An 18,822-nucleotide genomic window follows, 5' to 3' on the forward strand; every position below is an offset into this window, starting at 1 on the left:
ATGTGAAGATTGGCACCTTCTCTGCAGGCTACAGAGGGTGGTCTGAGGGGCACAGAGAGACTGTGTATGTGTCAGAGTCTGGAATCTAGGTCTTCCTGGCTCTCTGTCCATCACACTTCACTGCCTCTCAGCTAGCACATTGTAAGTGCTTAATATGTATTTTGAATTAAAATTGAAGATATATACATAGACATTTATCCATATACAAGTACAGACATATTCAGATTTCTCAGTTTTTCAAAGGATATAGTATCTTTTTAAATTTAATTTTTATTTTCTCAATTACATGTAAATGAGACTTTTTAACATTTATTTTTTGAAATTTTGAGTTCCAAATTCTCCCCTTCCCTCTCCTCTCCTTGAGAAAGCAAGCAATGTGATATTGATTAAAAATGTGGTCATGTAAAACATTTTCACATTAGCCACCTTCCAAAAGAAAACATGGTCCAAAAAAAGGATATATTAATGAATAGGAATTCTCTACACACTCTCTGTCCTCTCCTCTGTCTCTCTGTCTCTATCTTTCTCTTTCTCTCCTCTGCCCATCCCCAAGTTGGGACTTCATGTCTAAGAGAGTTGCCTAAAATAAGGAATATTGGTGTGACTTGTCCAGGGTCACACAGATGATAGTGTCAGAGGCAGATGATTTTAGTTCTTCTTGGCTCCAAGATGAACGCTGTAATTACCCCATACGCCTGTCACATATTCACACACACAAATACAGACATAACTTAAAAACACAAGCACAATGTGTTTGGTAGGTTTTCTATCATTCAGATGAGTTTCTCTCTTAGGGGCAACACAAACACACCCCAAAGCGGTGAATAACCTCTCTGGGTAACTTACATAATAAAATCCATCTTCATCAATTTCACCAAACACAGTAATAATGTCTCCTGTACAAAATGTCAGTTCTGCCTGTGAAGATAGGAAAGGAAGGTAGTTAGTATTAGGTTGTCATGAAGCGACGGATTTGAAACTAAATTTGGCATTAATGTTTTCCTCTATGTGTTTATTGGGGAAATGATAACATATATTTGCCCCCTCTGAAGCAAAAATTTTCCCCTGCTTACTGAAGGAACACAAAACCATAGAACAACTCACAGCTAAAGAGCAAATGCCCTTTAGGAGGACATCAGAATGTAAGCTCTCTGTGGGCAGGTTTCATTATTGTCTTTTTATCCTCAGGACCTGCATAGTATGTATTGTAAGTGTCTAAGAGATGTTGTTAAATTCAATTAAAAAGAATAATACAGGACAGGAAGGAAGGAAGGAAGGAAGGAAGGAAGGAAGGAAGGAAGGAAGGAAGGAAGGAAGGAAGGAAGGAAGGAAGGAAGGAAGGAAGGAAGGAAGGAAGGAAGGAAAGCAGGAAGGAAGGAAGGAGGGAGGGAGGGAGGGAGGGAGGAAGGGAGGAAGAAAAGAAGAGAGGGAAATGGAGGGAGGAAGGAAGGAAGGAATGAAGGGAAGAAATGGAGGGAGGGAGGAAGGTAGGAAAGAAGGAAGGGAGGAAGGAAGGAAGGAAAGAACAAAGGAAGGAAGGAGGGAGGGATAAAGAAAGGGCTATTTTCAGTCATCTTGGTTCAGATCCATTTTCTTGCCTTTTCTTTTGTAATATATCTTAAAATTAACTTTAGTTCTACTCAGATTCTCTTTTATAAGTAGCTTTCCCCCAAACCCTTTAGTTGATAATGCTTACTCCTTCCTCCTCAAATTATTATGCATATACTTATCTCTTTATGTGTTGTATCTACCTAATAAGCTCTTTCAGGACAGGAATTGGTTTTTGTTTTTTCTTTGTTTACTCAGTCTTGTATACACACAGCAGAAACTTAATACAGTTGATTAGATTGGATAACATAGTTAATCTGCACTCAAAAGAACTAAAGTTAAATCCCACATGGACAACTAATTACTACCTTTCTTACTAGACCTAGGAGTAATCATTTCTTGCCTCTTGGTCCCAGTATCCATATCTATAAGATTAGATGATAGAAGTGGATAATTTCTAAGGACCATTTTAACTCTGAAATCTAGTTTCTCTTTGAAAAGCAAAGAATGTGAAGCAAAGAATTTTGAGTCAAAGGACATAGATTAAAATTAGTCACCTTTGTAACCTTGGAGAAATCACATAAACTTCTCTGAGCTCCGTTTCTTCATTTTGTAATTGGATTGGACTAACTGGATCCTTCTAGCTCTAAACTGATGATTCTGTCATTAGATATAAGATTTGTTTTTAAGAGTATATTAATGGATCAATTTAATATTAATTTAGTAAGATATTTATTTTTAAGAACATAAGGCCTTGGAGGCCATTGCTGTTCATTATTTTAGTTGTGTCAGATTCTTTGTGATCCTGTGGACCATATTGTCCATGGAGTTTTCTTGGCAAAGATATTGGAATAGTTTGCCATTTCCTTCTCCAGTGGATTAGGGCAAACAGAGGTTAAATGACTTGGCCAGAGTTACATAGCTAGTAAGTGTCTGAGGCTGGATTTGAACTCAAGTGGCTCAGAGGATAGGCTTGGTGCTCTATCCTCTGAGCCACCTGGCTGGGACTATACATAGCTTCACAAACATGAACACAGAGTGGAAGATTCTAAGGAAAGGAACTCGGCATCTAGCGTAGTATCCTGCACAGAGTCTGAACTTTATTATGGTTTCTTGAATCAAGTTGTAAATGAAAGCTTGATACCATCACTGTTACCACAGAAATATCTATTTGTAGTTCTAAGTAAATGAACACAACGCCAAACTTGATAAACATATTGTGACTAGAGAGCTGGCCTTGGAGTTAGGAAGATGTGAGTTCAGATCCTGCTTTAGATACTTGTTAATTGTGTGACCCTAGACAAATTACTTAACCTATTTTAGCTACAATTACCTCATATGAGAAATGGGGACAATCATAGCACCTACTTCACAAGGTTGTTGTGAGGACTGAATGAAAAAATATATGTAGGGTGTTTTGCACTTTATATATAGATATTTATATGTTTATATCTATCTTTATCTATCTAGTCTATCTAGACTATTCTATCTATCTACCTATCTATCTGTCTGTCTGTCTGTCTATCCATACTTCTATCTATCTATCTATCTATCTATCTATCTATCTATCTATCTATCTATCTATCTATCTATCTATCTATCTATCCATCCATCTATCTATCTATCTATCTATCTATCTATCTATCTATCTATCTATCTATCTATCTGTCTATCCATGCCTCTATCTATCTATCTATCTATCTATCTATCTATCTATCTATCTATCTATCTATCTATCTATCTATCTGTCTGTCTGTCTATCTATCCATCTAATCATCCATCCAACCATCCATCATCTCTATATTTCCAACTATATTTCTATCTATCTATCTATCTATCTATCTATCTATCTATCTATCTATCTGTCTGTCTGTCTCTATCCATCCATCTATCCATCTCTCTCTCTTTTCTATCTGTCTGTCTATCTGTCTGTCAGTTGGGGGGCAGCCTATCTATCTATTCTCATTATCTATTCCCATATGTAAACCATTTCTGTCAAATTATTTTGAAGTCTATATAGTCATTGTAGGAAAAAATACAGTTTGAAAGAAGAACTCATGTCCTATCAAACCCAATAAATCAGAAGTTTTAACTAAAATTGTTCCAAGAGCGTGACACATTGGGTGTCCTAAGATTCTTTTTGCAATGTTAAGCTACTGAAGCTTTAAACTGAACTAAGATTTTGGGGATATGCTGTAGAGCATAGATCAAGTCCTACCTCTTAAAAAATGTATTCCATATAAGAAACTTTATTGAGAAAAATGAATGTTCCATTCTTTTTTGGGGGGAGAGGGGAGGTGTTTCATGAATTCTTATTGAGGAAATTAAGGCTCAGAGGAATTAATGTGATTGACCCAAGGTTGCACAGATGCCCATGATTCAGCCTTCAGATTAGGCATGGTTCTAATTCCCATAACACCATTGTTTTTTAACTAGATAACAGCAGAGGACTATGGTGGAAAGGATACTGTGCTTAGAAAGAGAGGATTTTGGTTCATCTCATCTATATGACTTGGACAAGTCACTTTTATCTCTATGAGTCTCAGTTTTCTCCTCAGAAAGTATGGGGCTTGAATTTCATGTTCTTTCTCTCTTTTTAAATCATTACCCATCTGTCTTAGAATCAGTACTAAGGATCAGTTCCAAGGCAGAAGAGTGATAAGGACTAGACAAGTGGGGTTAAATAATTTACACAGGGTCACACAGCTAAGGGTCTGAGGCTAGTTTTGAACCCAGGAACTCCTTTCTCTAAGCATGATTCTCCATTTGCTGAGCCAACTTGCTTCACTTCCAGATGCTCTCTTAAGAGCATCCCACATCAGAATCTGTGGTTCTATAAATTCTTTGTTAAAATATTTTAGTTCCCCCAACTACATATAAAAACTATTTTAAATTCTTTTTAAAATTTTGATTTTCAAATTCTTCCCCTTCTTTCCTCCCTTGCTGCCTTGCTCCCTAAGATGGTGAGCAATCTGATATAGATTTTACATGTGCAATCATGTAAAACATTTTTCCATATTAGCCCTTTTGTGGATGAAAACTTGACCAGAAAAAAAAATAAAGTGAAATAGAGTAAATATTTGGTCTGCATTCAGGCACCATCAATTTTTTCTCTGGAGGTGAATGGCATTTTTCATCATGAGTCCTTTGGGGCTTTCTAGGTCACTGAATTATGGGAAATAACCAAGTCATTCATAGGTTTTCTTCGCACAATATTGATATTTCTGTGGACAAAGTTCTTCTGGTTCTGCTTACTTCACTCTGCAGCTTTCTGTGAATTCTGTGGGGAAATTGTCTTTCTAAACCTCAGTTTCCTACTCTATGACATGGGGAAAACAATAGGAAATTGAAACCAGGAGAGATTTTAGTGATTATCATATCTAGCTCCTTGATTTTGCTGCGGCCCAGAGACAGCAAATGAAGGGACTTGCCCAAACTTATGTAGGTAGGTTGCAGACTAGGATCTGAATCCAGGACCTACATTACACTTTTACAATTCCTTTACAATTCCAGTTCTCCTGCCTTTTAATATTTGACCTACCTCAAACTGAGAATCACTTTGTAAACATTCAAGTGCTAATGAATTTTAATTTTAATTTCATTTTAATTAAATTTTTAAATTTAAATTGTAAGATATGACCAGAATTTTCAGTGTTTAGATCTCTACACCATCTTGTCTTGGTTTGACATTCTCCAGAGACAAAATGCTTCCTTTCCATTCATTTCTTCCATTATTTCAGACCTGTCATTTTCCTTGGAAATAGCATTTCTGTCTAATCATCACTTAGTCTGATGCTGGATCAGGAGTGATGGCAGCTGAGCATTCCCTCTCTTACCCTAAACTGCTGTACTAACTGCTAACCTTAATCTTTAAAACTGATGCTTGTCCATAGGAAAATGTTAAGGGGGCAGATGGTCATACATTTGGAGAAACTGACTCTACCCTTTCTTTTCTTTTGGCTGCTTCCTGGCAGGGCTGGGAACCAATCCTCTGGCAGAGGAGCAAGAAAGGTGAAAAAGGGTGGATCTGGAGGTGGTGGTGGTGTTGATAACCACCTCTCCAGACAAATGTCTACACCACACACTTTTAAAGTTTGATCTGCATTGTTAACAATTTTTTTTATTTCACTTTCTTAAGTGTAGACAACCATTAAAACAAAATATCAAGGCTTGATTTATAGTTGCCAATTTCCAAGATGGAAATGCTCATTTGGAAAATTGAACAACTGGTTCTCCTAAGCAGGTAATAGCTGGCTTTAGTACCCTCTGGAAACTGGCCTCTTTAAGACAAGATTGCAGGAAGAAGATGTTGTAGGAATGAACCAATACCTCTACATCAACATTAGGAGAGCTTTCTCTTGGATCATAGTCGTAGAGAGCCACCATTCTTCTCGTAGACACAGGGTGCTGCCTGCCACTTCGTCTGTTCCTTTCTGTTCCAGGAGGAGGAGAAGAAAGCTATTATCAAATTATTTAAAAAAAATTCACAGTGTTTGCTCTCCCTAATGCAGCAGCCATGTCACAGATCTAGCAAGCTACACAGAAACCTACTCCATTTAAGAGAATGGACAAAGATCCAAGGCACAGCACCTACTCACAGAATGAACTGTTTATTCCTTTGTATCAGTTGCCTTGGATTTCATTTGTCCTGTTTTTCTTTTTTCCTTAAAATATATACATATACTTCCATTATTAGTTATCAGATTATTTCCTTTCCTCCAATTCATTGTTTAAATTACTTAAAATTTAGGGAGGGGGAGAGCAAACTTATGAATAAAGCAGGGGATTGCTAGCCACCTGGCAAGAGTCGGCCTCTACCAACACTGAAGTCATATAATAAAACTTGTTCCATAAATAACTACATGCCCCAGATATCATCTGGCACAATCAGTCATGTGTCCCTCCTCCAGAAAATATAAGTTCCTTGAAGTCAATGACAGTTTTGTTTTTGTCTTTATATCCCTAGTGACTAGCAAAGTCTGACATATGGTAGGCACATAGTAAATAGTTAATTGAATTAAATCAGTCTAGCTATACCAGGAAATAGGAGAAGGGGGTTCCCTTTGCTCTCACAATAAGTGCAGAGCTCAAATAAAACAGATCACATGAAAGTATTCTAGAAATATATATGTGGGGGAAGGGATTAATGATGCCCTGGAAATGAAGATATTTTTAACCAGGAGTACATGGATAAATTTACAGGGTTCATGAACTTGAATGGGAAAAAAAACCCTTTATTTCAATATATTTCACTAACTTTGTAATCCTATTAATTTTATTTTATTTGCTGAAAATATCATTCTGAGAAGGGATTAATACATTTTATCAGACCACCCCCCTAAGGAGTCCTTGAAGAAGAATGGTTAAAAACCTGTGGTCTAAAAAAATCTATCTATCTATCTATCTATCTATCTATCTGTCTGTCTGTCTGTCTATCTATCTATGCATCTATCTATCTATCTATCTATGCATCCATCCATCCATCTATCTATGTATCTATGTATCTATCTAGTCTGTAAGTCTATCTATCTATCTATCTATCTATCTATCTATCTATCTATCTATCTATCTATCTATATCTAAATATCTTGTTATCAGAGCTCGCTCTCCATCCATCCATCTATCTATCCATCTGTACATATACACACACACACATATATATATATTAAGGATCTGTTTATTGCTAGTGATGGTGGTGGTGGTGGTATGAGACTTTGCTCTACCCACCCTTTCCAGGCCTTAATAAATGGTTTTTGAGAATTACAAGCATTGAAAAATTCATCTCTCTCCAGCCAATTTGGTGGAACCCCTCTCTGGTCTGATCTACACTGGACCCTGGATGACAAGAATCCAGTGCCAAGCTTACAATAAGAGAAGCATCATGTAGCATTTCAGTGGCCAAGCTAGCTCTATGAATGGCATCTCCTCCTGGAAGATGAATTTTTCTTCCTTCATCCTAATTAGAGCCAGGGCCATCCCCTCTCTCCCAACACTATTTTAAAAATTCTACCAATAGTGAAGTTGTTTTTTGTTTGTTTGTTTGTTTTCTCTTGGTAGTACCAAACAAATGAAATTGCGTCCAAGGCAAATGGTTTAAAGCAATGAGAGCTGGTCATGTTGCTTTTGAGTGACCACAAATAGCTTTCTGTAGATTTTCAATTTGTGTTTCCTTAAAATGAAGAGAGCAAAGCACACCCAAAGCTTACAGGTTTGTTTGTTTTTGTTTTCCCAGAAGTTAGATGTGGTATGAAAATAGAAGTGACACGATTACAAAGAAATCTGAGAAATGCTTCATCTTACAATGATGATGAGAGAGGCATGGAAGTTTTTTGGAGTATGGATGAGGCAATACAGGAGCAACATGCTGGTTAGTTTTACTTACAACAAACACTGAGGGCTGGCCGGATGAGCTAGTGAATGACATTGTTTCCTGCCACACAGGACCCTGAACTTGGGGAACAACCTGAGGACTGAAGCTCCAGCTGATAGCTAGGGATCAGCAGTGGAAGGAGGGTGGTTGAGAGAGGGAGGTAGTGAGAGGGATTTTACTCTGGGTCAAAAGAAGGAAGTGTGTATGTAAATACCTATAAAGCCTTTTTCTTCTGACCTGGCAACTAATTCGGGGAAGTTGAGTCTCCTAAAGGAAAGTTAGACAGATGTAATATTTATGGTGATGCTGAAAGATGAAGAGAAAGGAACAAGAAGAATCAAGATGGAGGATGAGGGGAAAGAGGGAATAAAATGAACATATGTACAGAGAAGGGGTAAGTTCAAAACAAAAAGCGGAAGGAGTTAGGACCCTCCCCACTCATTTGGATATTCTAACTTGGGAAAATGAGAATGACCACCCTTGGTACATTTCTTAAGGTTAGTGGGACAAATGGATACCTAAGCCTGGATGTCAAGGGTCCCTGTGCTACAAACAAAAAAGAACAAGAACAAGAAAGAAAAAGAGGAAAAATATGATATAAATCTAGACAGCTCAAAACATTTCACCTAATTGATTGATTGCATGAATCAAGTTACTGTTTCTTAGCACAGACCTCTTTTAGACTTTCGGGATCTGCGGTGTACAGAGAGAGCGCTCTCTTTGAACCGATCACAGTTGACTTCAGGAAAGGGATGCATACAAATAAAAAAAGAGAAGATATGAAGCTGTTCAAAGACTTTCATTCTCGTGGACTTAAATGTTGAGGGTGGGGGAATGAAAAGAATTATGCAAAATATATTCATATTTAAACCTGAGATATTGGGTGTGGACTTCAATTTGAAACAATGTGGTTATTTATAAACAACCCCAAAAAGGAAAGGACAATTCTTGGGATGAACTATTATGTATTCAGTTGTACATATTCTTTGAACTTGAGAATTTAGAGTGGGGGAGGTATCCTTGAATTCTGAATTAAAATGCTAAACCCCATTTTTAAAGAATTAAAATATCAGATTTTAATAGCACAAAACTGACCATTATTTCCATTTCTATAGCTGTTTTGGAAGGAGCAGAGGCATTTTTGCGTGTATGGGGGTGCGTGGATTTTCCCTATTGTTTAAAAGAAATGAATAAGGGATGTAAAAGAATTCTGTTGAAGACTTGCTGAAAATGGTTTCAATTAACACTTAACCATGGGTTTGAGATCATTGGTTTGAGGTGATTAGGTTAAGATAAATGAGTGGATGTCAAACACCTAGCCCAATTAAAATGCTAGCTATATGTAAAAAGGAACCACCACCACCACCACCACCACCACCTCCACCACCATTACAACAAAACGCTTTTAAACCTTTTGAATAAGCAGTATTAATCTAAAGGATGAAATAACCCTTTGCCATCATCCTTTCCCATTTGTTGTAGATAGGATAATGTTTAAAGAGTAAAAAAAGCATAATGAACAAGTAGTTATTTTATGCTTTCTTGCAATGGGACTCTCAGGTACCAGTCAAGCAATATGGCAGCATTGAGTTCTATCAAGCAGAGGGGTCTTCTGTGTTCAGGACTCTTCTGGTCCTTGACATATCCAATAAGACCACCAAAGTTTTGCCCTGTCAAGTTGATCTTGCCCAAGGAATATTGATATTCTTGTTCTCAAACAATTAAAGGACACAGAATAGATCCCCTATTGTGCTGGCTATTGGCCTGAGATTCAGTTATATAACTGGAGAAGCAAAAGCTCGAACAGCCATGGCAAAGCCTCCAATCCCTGGGCTGTGGGTTGTCGCTTACCTATTTTTTCCACAGGGGTATTCAGAGGGAGAAAGCCTTGTTTGAGGAGCTGGTCCATCATCTCTTCATCATCTGCTTGGATTTCTGAGACCATGTTACAAGGAATAAGGCCAAGTCGGGCACAGGTTTCTCCACGGTAGAAGCCATCAGCATCTTTGTCTCCATAAACCTAAATGGTGTTCAAGAATCATGGTATTATATATGTTGTTATATATATATTCTATACATGTAGTGTTATATATGGACACTCATTTTTGTATAGGGTGCCTCAAAGAGGAAGGTTGACATTTGATGCCCATGTGAGGTAACCCCAAAAATAAGAGTCCGTAAAATTATTTCCCCAATGCCTAAAAGAGACAGAGGGACAGAGGTGTGCTGGGGTCAACTTGTACTGTCTTGTAAGAGCCAATTGTTAAATTTTCAATACAAGTATTCACTCCTTGGTAAATGGCAAGCACTACTTATCAGGGCTTTGCTGATTGTTTTGTGGATTGTCTAGAAAGTGATGGTGAAAATGTTAAAAAGTTGAATTAAACCAAAAAGTATGTCTTGTGTTTTTAGAGAGCTTGTTGTTATATATTTTTACCAGCACATCCCTGAATGGAAATTACCCTGAATTCTCAAAAGCTAAGCCCAGAAGATTATCCACCTCTCTTTAAGGACCAACTCAATACCTTCCTTCTACAAGGAACCTTTTCTGATGCCCTTAAGCCTTGGTGCCAATTCTGCTCCATTTATCAGGAATATATGTAAATGTGTACATATTGTAATTCCACTTTCCAACACCCAGTCTATCATAAGCTCCTTGATAGCAGAGACTGGTTTTTGTTTTGTCTTCATATCACTAGATACAAAAATTCAATTGTTATATGGAATGGACATTGATTAGATCATAGAGCCTATTTTTTGCTAATATTTTAAGTAGTTAAAATATATAATGGGATAGATAACTTCCACATATATTATCCCTCCCAGTATAGTGTCTGCACCTCTTTGAGAACAGACTGTCTTAATTTTCTATTTTTATTCTCAGTTTTTAGAATACTGTTTAATAAATACTTCATTCATTTATTATAGGAGTGGAGATAGGATCTCTTATTTTATTGGTATTGGAAACTCCCATGTGAGCAAATTTCTTCTGTCAATGCAAGGCGTCATCACTTTTTCTGCAATGTATGGTCTTAGAGAATTGCCTGGGTTAGTGAGAAGCTAATGAGTTGCCCAGGGTCATAGTCAGAGGCTGGATTTGTACCTAGGTCTTCCTGTTTGGAGGTTGGCTCTCCATCCACATCCCCACAGCTACTTCTTGCCTTGTACACAGCAAGCACTTAAAAACTAAATGGAGGGAAGAGCTAAGTGGCTCAGTGGATAGAACACAAGGCTTGTAGATGGGTGATCCTATGTTCATATCTGGCCTCAGACATGATCCTGGGCAAGTCATTTAATTTCCATTGCTTAGCTTTAACTACCCTTCTTCCTTGGAACCGAACAGTATTGATTCTAAGATGGAAGATTAAGAATTAAAAAAAAAATAACAAAGCAAAACAAAAAAACCTTGGATTGCAAGGTCTTCATGGGAGGAGTTCTTAACAATGAACCTAAGAAAAACTGTGCTTCTGTTCATTTTAATCCTATATATTTTATTTTATACATCTAAAAAAACAATCTGTGACCAGGTCTATGATACAAAAAAGGTTAAGAATCCTGACACTAATAGGTCCTGCAAAGCTGGGTAAATTGTGAATATATCCTGGTGATGAATTACATCTGCACCCCAAGGAGAAGTATGAAGGGGTTCATCAACCAACTGAGTGATTAATTCTTTGGCCATGAAAATTCTTGAAATAAATTTTGAAATTTTGAAAAACACAGTCTTTGGCAGTCTTTAGTATTGTCTCACTAATGGCATTACAAATCAAACATCTAATGGAACTACCAAATGCATTTAGAATTGGGAACTGATTAATCATTGGGTTGAGTTAATGCTACAGCTATTAAGATTCTTTTGAAAAGCAGCAGGTTGACCATTTTTTTCCATGGAGGAAAAAGAAGAACATTAGCAGACACGGAGGGAATGGGATAGCAGGGAGAGAAGGTAGTGCTGGTGGTATTCCATCCCTTGTCACCTTAATGATTTGTCCTTCCTTAAATGGTAGCTCTTCTTCTGCCCCATCAGGATTGGGAGACATTGTATGTGGATCATAGTCAAAGAGAGCCACAAATATTCGGACCGAAAGGTCCTCGGTGCCAGGGTCTGTTTCAGATTCCTCATACAGGTCTGGAGACAGGCGATCTCGGCTGCAATACCCATCTAGAAGCACAATATAAAGAAACACAGAACTTGGTGGTTCTTGTCAATTCTGTCCCTTGGCTGAGTTGAGAAATTCATCTCTACTCTGGTAGGAAATACAATTTCAAATCAAATTCCAGCTAGCAACCTTATTGGATGCTTTCTTTTGTTCGCCTTTTTTTTTTTGCATATAAAATTAATGGAATTTAAAATGAATGTATATTCAAAAACAACAACAAACAAACCTTGAATCAGAAGACAGTCATTGGGCTAGGCAGAAAAAAAGTAAAATGGTTATCATTCCTCTATCTGTTTATATCTGTCTGGGAGAAGCCACTGGACTTTGTGTAAGGGAGTGGGAGGTGGTTGACATGCCATAGGAGGAAAGAGTAGTTGTATATCTCTTTGGGCAGATTTTTTGGGATCAGGAAGCCTGGACGGGAGAAATCCATTTCCCAAGCTGATGGCCTTGCCTTTTTGTAATATCAAAGTCAAAGTCACAGCATAGTTAGTGTTTCATTTGGGTGACCAACGTTTTCCCTAGCGCCATATTTGTGTCTTTATGGGAGCATATGAGTGAGAGTCACGCAGGACAGATAGGCACTGGATGGATTATAATCTATATATTCAGAAGGATAGTGACCATGTTGATGAGATCATAGAATCACTGCAGTATGAGATATTGACTACTAATACTTTAAATAGCTAAAAATATAATTACATAAGAAAAGGGACCCACACATTGATTTCAATGGTATAGGGAACTGCTCCTGGCCCCCACCAACATGTCAATACCATCTCTGTAACTTGTTGTCTTTAGAGAGTTTTCTAGATTCCAGAGAATTGAGTCACATAGTTGAGTGACTTGCTCAAAGTCACACAGCTGGCCTATGTAAGAGGAAAGACTTGAACCCAGGTCTTCCTGGCTCTCAGGATAGCTCTCTATTCATTATGCTATATATGTAAATAATTACAACTGTTGATTTAGTATTACTGAGCCAATGGGAGATATCATTTGTCCTGTAAATAAATAGCAATTTGCCTTGACTAGTTGGCATCATAACCAATAGTTCAACTATTGAAGTAAATACAAGTTGGTCTTTTTTACAAGTTACCCATTAGGTTTTTGGTTGGAAAACTGAAATAATAGATGCATATGTATGCATATAGATACATATATATATTGAAGGACATTATATGTATAACTATATGGTGACATACACAGTAGTGGGGATAGATGGGAAATGACTGATGTATGCTAGCTACTCTTCTTGTCCTAAGGTTCACAGCAGCAAGAAGAAAGGCAAATGGAAAATTCAGCAGTAGGGAAGTTGGAAAGACAGTCCAGTTTAGCGCCAACACACACACATGCACATATACACACAGAAAGGAGAGGAGAAGAAGACAAAGGCATGTAAGAGAGGTGAAGAAATGAGGACAGCACCCACAGTGGTTGTATTTTCTTCCTAAAGGCATCAGTCCTCTTTCAAGGGCTGAATGTTCCTCTCCCTTCCAGGCATCATTCAAGGGCCATCTTCTAGGAAATCTCTTCCGCTCTCTACTTTTCTGCTCCCACCAGTTCTTCTTCATATTATAGTGTATTCCTTTCTGTCTCTGCGGTTGCCTTCAGTGGCCATATAGGTGCTAAATAAATGAATGGTACTAGAAAGTGGATGACCCAATCTCTTTGGTTAAAAAAAATGTAGTTTCCTCAACGAATCTATGTACCCTGAACTTGGTGGGTTCTATTCTATACCTCTACCATGACTGTTCTTAAGTGTGTTTTTTGGAGAATCACAACAGTTTGATGATATGCTTAGTAATTGCCCTCTTGCTAAGGAATAGGACTTTGAAACATTACTTTTTGGTTCCAGCCTGTTAATTAATTAAGGCTGAGGATTTCCAGGGATAGAAATATTAATTTATTTTTCCTGCACATCATATGGCTATATCTATAGCATTGTACCCCCCTGTAAAATGGTAAGTTTCTTAAGGACTACGATTATGCTTTGTTTTTAGTTTATTTGCTTTTAGTTTTAGTTTATTTGCTTTTAACTTTTGACTCAGTATCCCCAGAACCCAACATAGTGTCTGGTACAGATAGAGGCAATTAAATACTTGCTGATTTGTTGGCTTTGCTGAGTCAAAGAGTGGATATGCAGGGCATGATTCTCCTGGGCTGGGCACAAGATGGATTTATCTCCATTTCTGTATGTTTCAGTTTCTTTTTGCATCGCCAAGCATTTTTGCTGAAGAAATGCACATTATGTTTATCGATAAATATTTATTTAGCACCTACTATATACCAGGCTCTGTACTAGACTCTGAAGGCACCGTGTTGTGTATTTATGAGTGTCAAAGAGCTATGGAGAGAGAGAGGTTCAGAATGAAGTGTTCCTACCTTTAAAAAAATGTTAATATCAAAAATTTTCTGGAGAAGTTTGAGGCTTTTCCCCCCATTTTTTTCTTGGGGATTAGGCTGGACTGAACCCAAGAAACTTACCTGCAATGATACCCCCTCAGCCTCCTGTTGGGCCCTGACATACAAGGTTGTCACAGACACGGAGTTTGATTAACACGCAGTTGGAAGATGCGTCTTTGTGATTAAAGGAGGAAGAAGTTCTGGCATACCGTGTCTAAGGTCAGGGGTCATAGCTCGATGCAGAGGCCGTATTCTGTGTCCACCCATGCCGCGAGAATAAGCTTCTTCTTTTACAGAGGGAATATTTCCCTCACTACCTGACCGAGACCGACCGCCTTCACTGTTACTGTCCATTGTAATTTCTATGGAGAAAAAGGGAATGGTCTATTATAAACATAGCCTTCTTTGGCACGGGAGGACCGTGGAGAGGAAGGTCTCCTTTTTTAAAAGGCCAGCCTTCTCTGGGTTCATCTGATTCAGGAATAGGGATGAGCTATAACTGAAGTGATGGCGGGGGTGGCGAGGGGACAAAGAAAGTGGTCTTTGAAGCAGTTTCTTACCCTGAATTGGAGAGCTACTTGCAACTTTCTTTGAGAAAATTAGACTAAAATGACAAGCTCTTTGATCTGATGGGCCAAAAACTGGATGAATTTTAAAGAACTGAGGATTCCAAGGGAAAATCCCAAACACAATTGCATGTTTCCTGATGGTTCTCTTTCAGGTTCCTACCTAGAAACTCTTGGATACTGGCAGGAACTCCTAGCAGTGCCTTTTAAAAAAAAATTATAGCTATAGAACTTTTGTCATTTTAAATTGAAATGGAAAGAATATGAGATTTGGAATTGGAGGACTTGGTTTGAATACAATCATGAGATTTCTTTTCCTTGGTAGGCCTCAGTTTCTCCATCTGTAAAACAAAGGTGTTGGACTAGTTGCTCTCTTCCAACTCTAAGTGACCTCTAAAACAATTCCATCATCATGAGAGTTCTTCTACTGGCCCATGTCAGCCTATCTAAAATCGAGCGTCCAAGAGAGTTGGTTGAAGATCAGAAAGGTTAAGGGATTTGCCCAGGATCAGCTAGCTAATGTCAGATGTGGGATAACAAGTCCAACATTCACTCTACCCACCATGCTATACTATCTGATACATTCTAGCTCTAACTCCTATGGAAACCGAAAAAGGAACTTTATTAATATCCAGGCGCTCTTCACAACATTAAAATATATATTTTTCTTTAATTTTATGATCAGTGAGTTTTAAAATAGCTGTTAAGGAAGTGAGACTAAGCTTCTGTGAAAAATCAAGATGGATATTTTTGTGTAATGGCTCACTCTCATATTTATTACAAGGAAAATGTGACTACATCAACAATTATGGATGGCCTATTTAACGGGTAGAATCCAATTAATTTTCTAGGGTCCTCTGCCCAGTTCTCTTTTTCAAAGGATGAAATGGTCACATTTACTTATGTTCTGTTTGGAAAATGTCCCCAAATGAGTATAAGATCCCCCTCATTTTAATAAGGAGGAAGCCTAGATTTATGCTTTCCCATAGTCACACAGGTAATAGGCACAAGTTAGGATTTGAAACCAAGGCCTTTAACTTTAGATTCTTCCCATGCTCTCTCCATTGAACCATGGTAGCTCCTTAAAGTCTGGCATTGAATCATTCCTTCCTTCCCATTTCTTGGGTCTATTACCCAAACTCATTGGTACACAGAGGTCAGACTAGCTCTGATAACAGACCATCTGTGGGATTCTTATTCTCCCACTTCCTAAGATGTATTCTGGGATCTTATTTCAAGGCCTAATTTCAGAGGGAGTTCACAAAACAGACTACCAGAGAGCTCTCAATATCATATAATCTATTTTTCTAGAATTTATCAAGAACTCTGTTAAATAAAGATATGTGTCCAGTCTCGAACTATTCTATTTAGCAATCATAGGTGCTTACATTTACAAAGCCTGTGCAAAAATTCCACCTAGATGGCCTTGTTCGATCCTTCGGGCTCCATGGGTTCAGAGACTTAGTGCTGAAAGATAACTCTCTGGTCATTTTACAGATGAGGAAAATGAGGCCTGGGGGAGGGGTAGGAAAGATTAAATGACCCTCCTGAAGTCACACAGGTAGTAAGTGGTAGAACAGGAGTCAAACACAGGCCCTCTGACTTCAAATCTGGTAATTATTCTGCTATATCCTCCTTTGCTATCTTTTTCTTGATGGGCAAAGGGAAACTTCTTGGCTTTTCCAAGCCCTCTCAGTTCATTGTTTTGCAGGACCCACCTGACTTGGGACAGATATCCAGATGCATTCACTTTCAATCAAAGGAATTGCACAGGACTTTTGGTTTTGGAGTCAAGAGAAATAGGTTCTAGGATGGTTCTGCCCTGACTCGAGCAAGACCCAGTTCTTCAATCTACTGGGCTCATTTTTTTCCTCCGAAAAACAGAGTTCTAAGACCTCTTTTGTTTCTAAAGTTCTTTGAGTTGATGGCTCTAAATTATGGAGCTTTTAGTTTATCAGACTTTTCATTCTTGGTATTAGTTCACTAGAATTTATTTCCACTATGTCCTTAAAGACAATACAGACTACATGGATCTATTGAGTTGCTCCACTAGCCATAACTAATGGGAACAAGGGATTTTACCCTTCTCCTACCATCTTGTCTAAAGGGAAAACTCAGAAAACAAATTCAGTAGGTTCTTAAGAAAAATGGAAAGGAGTCCTCCGTGACTACCAAGTCCTATTTATTTACCTTCACAACATCTTTCCTTTATGCCTCCTTCTCTCTTCTGACTCTGCTATCTCTCCTGGTATAAGCCCCCATTGCTGCTAGCCTGGATTAATCCAACAGTCTGCCAGTTGATATCTCTGCCTCAAGTCTCTTCCCATTCTAGACACCTTCTACTTGGCTGTCAAATTGACGTTCTTAAACCAGGCTTGAGTATGTTACCTCGATGCCACTCCAAGCCCTCATTTAAAACCTATCAGTGGCTCTCAGTCACCTCCAGTATTAAATAAAATCTGTTTGACTTTAAAGCCCTCCATTACCTGCTTTCTTCCTACCTTTCAGTCTTCTTACACCTTACTTTTTTCCATACACTCTGTGATCTAGTGACACTGGCCTCTTTGCTGTTCATTTAACAACATACTTCAGCTCCCAACTCTGTGTTTTGTGCCTGGAATGTTCTTCCTCCTCATCCCTGGTTCCTGGCTATGCTGACTTCCGTCAGGTTCCAGGCAAAATCACATTTTCCACAAATAGTCTTTTATGATCTCTCTTCATTCTAAGATTTCAATTTCCATTTTATCAATATTCAATTGAATATTCAATATTCAAATAGTCGATTTATCCTCTGTATATCTTGTACATTTATTATTCAGTTGTTTCAGGTGTGTCTGATTCTTCATGACTCCATTTAGGGTAATTTGCCATTTCCTTCTCCAATTCATTTTACAGATGAGGAAACTGAGGCAAATAGGATTGTGACTTTCCCAGGGTCACATAGCTAGTATCTTGGGCTAGATTTGAACTTGGGATGATTAGCTTTTCTGACTCCAGTTCCAGCACTCTGTGCATTATTGTGCCACCTAGTTTCCCCATTTGTACATAGTCTGCATGTTATCTGTCTCTTTCATCAGTCTGTGAGTCCCTGGAGAACAGGGACTGTGTTTTGCCTCTCTTGCTATCTCCAGCATGGTATAGTGTTTGGCACATGGTCATTGCCTTGACTTGTCTTAACATAGAACGGTCAACTATTTCCTCTCCAAGGTTTCATCTGAAATCTCTTCCAAGCCAGACTCTAGATTTAAAGCTTTCTATTCTCCTTGCCTTCTCTTCTCTGCTCCTTAACCCTTTGCAGCTTAGCTTCTGACTTCCTCACTTAACTGAAACTGATCTCTCCAAAGTTATCAGTATTCTCGTAATTGTTCATTTTGATGCCCTTTCCTCAGGTCTCATCTTTCTTGATGTCTTAGCAACATTTTATATTGCTGACTAATTTCTTCTCCAGGAGACTTTATCCTCTCTGGTTTTTCATGACCCCATTTCTTCTTGGTTATCCTCCTACCAGTCTGACTGTTCCTTCTATATCTTCAATACTGGATCATTATCTATCTATCAATAGGTGTGCTTATTTGCTTATGTTCAGGTCCTCTCCCCTTCTCTTTCTATACTCTCTCTTAGTTTCTGTTTTGGTAAATTTATCAGCAAACATGGGTTTAATAAGAGTCTCTGTGAATATGATTTATATCTATATATCTGGTTTTTCCTCCTGAGCTCCATTACCACTCTTCTAGTTACCTGAGCTCGTCTTCTATTACTAACTGCCTATTAGATA

At 38.1% G+C, this 18,822-nt stretch overlaps 1 protein-coding gene across 4 annotated transcripts in view; it reads right to left on the bottom strand.

The window, feature by feature from the left end:
* Positions 1 to 18,822, bottom strand: part of RIMBP2 (RIMS binding protein 2) — a 576,724-nt gene that overhangs the window by 7,366 nt on the left and 550,536 nt on the right. For 3 of the 4 annotated variants that reach the window (XM_056821914.1, XM_056821916.1, XM_056821915.1), the window contains exons 17-21: positions 14,691 to 14,843; positions 11,896 to 12,080; positions 9,770 to 9,938; positions 5,878 to 5,981; positions 847 to 918 (exon numbers count right to left, since the gene is read on the bottom strand). In XM_056821914.1, the coding sequence (XP_056677892.1) occupies positions 847 to 918; positions 5,878 to 5,981; positions 9,770 to 9,938; positions 11,896 to 12,080; positions 14,691 to 14,843 (683 nt within the window). The remainder of the gene's footprint in view (positions 1 to 846; positions 919 to 5,877; positions 5,982 to 9,769; positions 9,939 to 11,895; positions 12,081 to 14,690; positions 14,844 to 18,822) is intronic. The other variant, XM_056821917.1, reaches the window with a different exon arrangement.

This window comes from Monodelphis domestica, chromosome 3 (assembly GCF_027887165.1).
Source record: "Monodelphis domestica isolate mMonDom1 chromosome 3, mMonDom1.pri, whole genome shotgun sequence".
Taxonomy (NCBI): Eukaryota; Metazoa; Chordata; class Mammalia; order Didelphimorphia; family Didelphidae; genus Monodelphis; species Monodelphis domestica.